The 7,335-nt window shown below is 40.8% G+C and overlaps 1 protein-coding gene across 7 annotated transcripts in view; it reads right to left on the bottom strand.

The window, feature by feature from the left end:
- Positions 1–726: 726 nt before the first annotated feature.
- The window catches only part of LOC119161817 (DNA (cytosine-5)-methyltransferase 3A), a 222,955-nt gene continuing 216,346 nt past the window's right edge, over positions 727–7,335 (bottom strand). For 2 of the 7 annotated variants that reach the window (XM_075880503.1, XM_075880505.1), the window contains 5 exons: positions 6,859–6,944; positions 5,891–5,966; positions 3,797–3,915; positions 1,535–1,616; positions 727–1,436 (listed from right to left, as the gene is read on the bottom strand). In XM_075880503.1, coding sequence (XP_075736618.1) covers positions 1,254–1,436; positions 1,535–1,616; positions 3,797–3,915; positions 5,891–5,966; positions 6,859–6,944 — 546 coding nt within the window. In that variant the 3' untranslated portion in view covers positions 727–1,253. Of the gene's footprint in view, positions 1,437–1,534; positions 1,617–2,491; positions 2,626–3,796; positions 3,916–5,890; positions 5,967–6,858; positions 6,945–7,335 lie in introns of all 7 variants that reach the window. The other 5 variants (XR_012887655.1, XR_012887654.1, XM_075880504.1 and 2 more) reach the window with 5 other exon arrangements.

The raw sequence follows: 7,335 nt of genomic DNA, 5'->3' as shown, positions 1-7,335 counted from the left end.
GCGCAGAAAAATAGGTGAAATAATTGAGCTCGCTAAAGCGTTCCACACGAACGGCTCTTTCGAACACCTTCTGACGAGCAGCAGATCAGGCCTCTGTCACGCGTCCGAGCACAAGGAGCATATCTCGCGGTGCCGCAGAAAGCACGTGCAGGCGCGCTACATTTTATACGCTTGCATAGAATCTCGCTGGTTCACCTGGTATAAACCTAACTGAAAGCAGTCTCTGCGGCAATATTGTATTTCATTGATTGCCGAGTCAATGCGGAATTATCGGCAATGGCCACGCAGATGAAGCTGCTCAATCGGCTTACGACCAAGACCTGTGGACCCCGTGCCACTCTTGAGAATGGACGCTGCACGGTGACTACAATCACTTGCTCATCATATCACGCTTCTACAATGGACTGCACAGAGTTTCTATAACGTGCGCATGTTTTGATCAACCCGGAGACTTGCAAGTTCGTTTGCCGTCCGGGCTTTCACGATGCGATGAAACTTTGCTGCGTCGCACATGATTGGACGTGGCATTTACGCACTAGTGTCCCATTAGAACGGGCAGAAATACAGCATGCAACATTTACACCTGCGCCGAGACGCTTCAGCACATTGTGTGCCAGTGAGCACAATCGGTGCTTTGCATAAAAGTAATTGCCACATTTTACGGAATCTGCCGAATTTTTCTCTTACTTCTGTAATGCTATATTGCTGCAAATGATTTGGCTTGGGTAAAAACTGTGACACTTTATTTCAGAAGATTTTCATTACAGCTTGTAGCAGTCACTATAATATTTAATTAAAATATGGTACGCTTTACAATGTGTGTGCTTCCACTGACGCTGAATTACATTTATTGTAAACTCTCACTTACGAATACAAACTAACATCGAAATATATGTTGGTTACCTCTCTATGAGTAGTGGGGTTAATAAAACACGATATGGCCTATATGTAACAATACAATGCGATCATTGCTACCTTCAGGACAAAGCCTGGCTCGGTTAGTAAAAAATATATAGTGAAGAAAATATATAGATAATAATACTTTAGCAGTCATGTAGCAGTAATTTTCATACAAAAATAGACCTATAGCATATTTATACACATGCAGAGTCTTCGTACTGATTGTATATTCTAATAGATGAAGATTTCGACACTAAAAAAAAAATTACGCATTTCTAGCCTAAACTTAGATCTTGTAGAGGCAAGGGGCCATCTGGGGTATTGTTTTATTTCTAATTCTTTCATCACACAACTTAGACATTAGAAAATTTAAGATTAAGGATCAGGCTATTGCTTATGAATGTCGGTAGAAGGATCGCAGCGGCCACAAAATCTGGCACACCACTGGCACACTCGAGGCCTTTCGCAGAAGCTGGCGTCTTTTGCCCAGCGAAATATTGCCCACGTCCGTGTACTGCCTCGGAAATCCAAACAGCCTGCGCATTGTAGGGGAAAAGAGAAGCACATAAAATTCTTGAATCCTCAACTTTATTGAACAAAATTACATTTGATTGTGAAAAATGCAAAAACTCACAAATGCGACACGCACCAGATGTTGATAATTTGCGCAGTGGACGGTGCGATGCGAAGGACAGAAAGTATCATGCCATAATAGTCTGTAACAGTTGTTTTTAGTTCTATCAAGCAGGTAGGTAATATACATAGGCAACAGGATAACATGGTACATATCGAGAAAGAGTGTCATTTGATTTGAAAGTAAAAAAAATGAGTTTTTGATTATTCAAGGTGATACAAGACTCGCTCATGCAAACGCAGGGTTCCACAATGTTGCAATCAATTTTGTTTCTGCTCTTGCATAGTATATCAGACTTATAAAATTATGGTTTCCAGTGATCGCAGTTAGACCTCTTGCGCCTTCAAAATAAAGCCACTTTTCCTGAATGGCATAGTGAATTCTTACCCAGTCTTGATGTACACATCATGCGTTTCTAGTTTTTGTGCATATCAACAAATCTGTTTGACTGAAAGAAAAGCAGTTGTAAGAGAGTGCCTGTATCGCGTTGCTTATTCTTTGTCTTTCATCGGGATTGCACTTTCCGTTTTCAAAGTTTTGTAAATTACCAACTCGGCCAGGTGGGTGTTTTGAAAAAAAATTACAAACTGCCATTTATTAGACAGAGCACATGGAAAATATTCCCGTGCCAGTGGAGAGAAGCGAAGCACCGAGGGCACAGTGTGCTGCTTAAAACACTGAGGTGTTTGTAAAATTTACTGTTGAATATCAGCAACATTCGTAGCAAATGTCGGAGCAAAGCTCAAAATCATGCAGGAGTGGGCTTCTCAAAAGGCCTATTTATTATCAAGAGCTACAGCAGTGGAGCCATTTAAGAGGTGAAAATAATAACTGAGTGCCTTTTAACCATAATCAAGTACAAATGTGTGGTAGCAGCCCAAAATATTCACCCTATTCCTTTATTTTTCATTAGGAAGACAGAGAAAGCCTTGTGAAACTACTCAGCCAAACACGTACCACACGACAAATGGTTGCGCACAAATTGTCTTTGGTGCCATGTCGTCTTTCGGGCTGTTTAGAGTGTACATGAATTACTACCTGGCCTAGTCTGTCACACGACTTAGCCACTGTATCCACAAAGCTCGAACAATCTGAAAAGAAAACGAACTTTAAAGCCAGCTTCTCCTAAACTAGGAAAAAAAAGTAGATGAAGGCATACCTTGAAGAGAGCGTGCAGTTACAGTGGCGCAAAGAAAAAGGGTCCACCAATTTCGAACGGTGCGTTCCCTGACAAGTGGGTTCTTCGCCTAGAAGCTGTAAGCCTCGAAAACAACCGGTACTGGCCCGCAACCACTTTTTGACCATATGAGTTCCACGCACGTCTAACAATTGACCCCCTTGTGAAAAGGTACTTTTAGCTTGTACATGTACTATTTAGTGTTACCGTATTATCGAACTACCGTATTGCGTTCACCGTAATCCCGGAACGCATATTTCAGGAATTTTTTAGCTCCCACACATAAACGTATACGTAAGTGCATAAATGTCTACCTTTATGTTTGCACAGACCGCTAAATTGTTACAACTTTAACGGAGAATCAGCACTGTGGCAAAATCATAAAAGAGGTTTTTTAGGGTTCAAAGAATCCTAATGTACGCCAAGGAGTGTGAAAATACCGGGTAATCGTGCGATGATGTCGATATCGTGCGACGGTTCGTGCATTCAACTCATGGACAAGTTTGCTTTCATCTATAATTTTTGAGGTCAAGAATGATGATAAAATCAAGTTGTTTATACTCACGCCACTGGAAGGCATTCACACTAGAAGCAGAATGCATAGTGTTTCTGCAATAACAATTCTATTATTGCCTGATCCATCTTAGCACCGCTAGATTATGCCTCCTATCCAACCTGTCAGAGGCCATTCACATTTAAGGCTTCGACATGATAGGTAACTCGAGCTTTGGCAATCCGCTGAAACATTAGGAAGGTCACTCGCACTTTGGGTATTGACTCGGCAAGTCTCCCTCATGTGGATATTATGAGTAGCCACAATGACGGTGGATCTGCGATTGGATAAACTTTTATTGGTGGATCTGCGAGATAGGGGCGAAAAGGTAAAGCCAATGCAGTGAGTAGTTTACGTTCTGTTGAAGTGTACATTCAGTAAGGGCTTGCACATGTGCAGATTCCTTTCGTTGTTCGGTAACACAGTAACGTAAAGATGTACACGTACAAGCTTAAAACCCCTGCATTGTCTTTGATGTCGCGCAAAAGGTCAGCAGTTCACTATTCCCAGCACATAAAAACATTGGACTGACCCTTCCAGCTCTGTGACTGAGGGCATGTTTCCTTCTTCATCCATGGTGACAGGCAAGAATCCATGCTTGCTTCGCCACAGGGAGGTTGGATTTGTCTTCACTGTCTGTACTTTAGCAACCTGCGTATGGCACGACACGCAGGCTTGTTAAAATGCGCACGAGTATTTCAAAACAGCTTCATCCAACGTACGTTATTCTTCGGGGGGCGACCGTGTGACTTTCTTTATTTCTTCTTTGAAGTAAAACAGGTGACCAATTATAACATTCCCCGAAAAATTATGATGATGCAATCTCCCGGAAAGATTGTACATATGCTCACTTGTTAGAAGCATTATTACCAAGAAACTGATTTTGTTTCTTTTCATAATAATTGAATTGTTGCAGAAACAAGAAAAATCTACACCGCTTACACTAAAAAAAGTACACTATAAATGTATGGCAGCAGCCTAGTACACATTTTGCACTTACATTGAGGCGCATTAGGCGGAATGATGGTATTAAAATATGTGATAAGACCAGTGCGCCTAGAGAAGCGTACCTGCAGGGGCAGGCTTCTCCTGTGCCAGTTACCTAGAGCTTATCAGTTGCATAGGTAGAATGAGATGAAAACAGTCACAGAAACTCATATCGCACAATGAAGGAGTGAAAAATTCATAACACGAAGTGTGGCTGGAGCTGACATTTTGACTACCGGACTTCTCACGTAATGTGTTAGGCAATTTAAGCTTTGAAGAACCCAAGCCTGTTTGTTTGAAAGATGCTTCCAGCGACACATAATGTTCACGAATTTTTCACCTTTTCTAACTTCCATCTTCACCTTCAAAAAGAAACACACACAAGCGCTGTACTTTCAATTTGTTTTCATAATTAGCTTCAATATGTCTGTCTTCTTAAATGCTACCTAAAGTGACAATACCTTTCGTAATCACCTATCAATTTTGCACTGTGTGGTGCAGCGGTTACAATTTCCAGCTGCTGTGCAGAAGGTCGCCGGTACGATTCCGGCCATGGTGGCAGCATTTCAACAGAGGTGAGGGACCCATGTACTGTTCAATGTCATTAAAAGTGTTTGTCTTTCCGGAAGCTGGGGTTTTCATGTAGAAACCATCGTGAGAACCCCATTCACAGGACACACGAGAATGAACACATGAGGATAGGTGTGCCTTTCCTCGTCTATTCTTTCTCGTGTGTCCTGCGTAGTTGTGCTCTCCCGAAGGTGTCCATGTGCGATGTCAGTGCACATTAAAAAACCCAGGTCGTGGAAATTTGTGCAGTTTTCCACTACGCCATATCTTGTAACTACATCATGGTTTTCGAATGTTAAACCTCAGATAGCAATGATATCCACGTGTCGATTTTTTAATCCACACCTATTTGGCCGCTTTACACAGCTTGGCAGTGATGAGCGTTCAGTTCACAGTCAGCAGTTGTCATAGGTCTGAGTTGCTGAACTGAAGAAGACGAGTTTTCTAGTAAAGAATTTGAGTAGAAAAAGTAATGTGTTTCATGACATTTCAATCTTTTGTGCCCACTCCTTATATTAGATGCAGAGAAATGCCCAATGAAGTACATTGAGGAATGACCACAGTGTATCGAATATGCAATCAAAGGTTGTGGGTTGAAGTTGCTTTTCGTGAGATTTATAATATAACACTTATATACTAACCACAAAATAAGAGCTAAGTACCTCAAATGATAATCCTTTCGCCATGCGGCTTCATTGTTTGCTTACCCTGTCAAGATGTGTCTCACTAAGAAATGGATCTCATTGATTAGTTCTTTATTTCTTATTCTTTTGCTACATGATTCATGATTGTCCCACTTTATTCACCTCTTTACGTATGTCTAGTTTTCTAAGCACGATAGAAGTTACGGGAATAAAAAGTTGTCCAATACCATCACCACTGTGCTCTCTTATGCACAGGTTGTAGACTGGACTGAGCCAGCAGTAGCAACACTGACATTCAGAATGCTCTGAACAATCGAATAACACATAAATATTTATTTTTAAACAAGATACATTCCCTATACAGGTGTCTTAAAAGCTGGACCGCCTTGTTATGTAACAACGGTAAAAACATATGTGGTACTTACTGCAGCCTTCCTTTTCAGCAGCGGATGACGGATACTTTGTACAGTGGTACTCTGCACTATTTCCAGGTTTAGAGATCTGTGGTAGTAGGAGATAACGTATCACTGTCCTGCTTTTTGCTGAAAGATTTTTCTAGTATGCTACCATGCACGCCAATGAAAAGGAAAAGCTGGGTAGAAAAAACCAATATATATTTGGCGAGTTTTACACACTGCCCTTTATTCTGCTTACCTGTAGCAGTTTTCAATTACTAGTCCATTCGCAAAATGAGCATAGATTGGCACATTAGTCAGGGTGGGGAGAAAAGGTATTTGTACAGCCTTGCCTATGCGACTGTTTCAAAACACAATATTGGTTAGTGCATCAGATTTTCAAATATTTATGACTCCATCACAAGATGAAAATATTTGTGAATATCTATATATTTACTCTAGAGTTTTCAAGAGAGAAAATCTCGCATGCCAATGCTTGAAGTAATATGAATATTCAGCAGGGCGCTCTTTAGATAAATATTCAATGCATACATATCATTAGCAACCATTATCTCTTTATTGTTGTCCTTTTTAATAAATAAATTATTAGCTTTCAGTAAATCAAAAGAACACACTAAATGAAAGGATACAGAAAACTCTACAGATACCTCAAAATAGGGCACACAAGGTGTCAGTGAAAATAAAAAAGACGAAGAGGTACTTGAGCATTACCGAGCAGGACAGGAGGGAACCCTCCTGCCTCGTTATGAATATAGAAAAGTGAAATGCGGACAGAAGAGGGTCAAAGGCTTTATAGTTCCACTAGGCACCTTTAACGTGCAAGGTAGCATACTCCATCACTCTATTCTGAATTAACACAGCGAGCTCCCAGACAAGCATACTTTATTAAGGAAAGGTCAATGCGATACAATTATTTATGTAATTTCACAAGAGGTTCAACACAATGGCGATATAAAGAAAAAAATTGTGATACTCACGTATCCACAGCAGGAATATTTCCCCAGAACAGCATAGCCCTTGCTTGAGCTGAGAAGCTGCATGCATCCAAAAGTGCCGGCTCACACTGCAACAGATATGAGAGCCACATTTTGTATTTTGCATGATCTACTTAATTTTTAAATTTACGGCTACTAGCATCCAAGGCGAGGTTATGCGTGGTCATCACTAATATACACCAAACTCCAGACCCATGTAAATGACCGCTCGTTAAAAAAAAGTGTCATTCGACGTGCACATTTTGATACACCACTAGTCGCATGGTTATTGCTCATTTCTGGACACCTTAAAAATAAAATATTTTTCGAAGCCGAAGCAATAGACGACTGTGTAGTGCTCCGAATAAAGCTTCTGAACCTAAACTGTGCTTGTATGACGTGCAACAAACTGCATGGTCACCACTTACCCCGAATATAGTTGCGAAGCTGCCAAACTGAAGGATTCTGAATCCGGGAAAT

This window comes from Rhipicephalus microplus, chromosome X, assembly GCF_043290135.1.
Source record: "Rhipicephalus microplus isolate Deutch F79 chromosome X, USDA_Rmic, whole genome shotgun sequence".
NCBI classification, from domain to species: Eukaryota; Metazoa; Arthropoda; class Arachnida; order Ixodida; family Ixodidae; genus Rhipicephalus; species Rhipicephalus microplus.
This window is presented reverse-complemented; position numbering and strand designations above follow the sequence as displayed.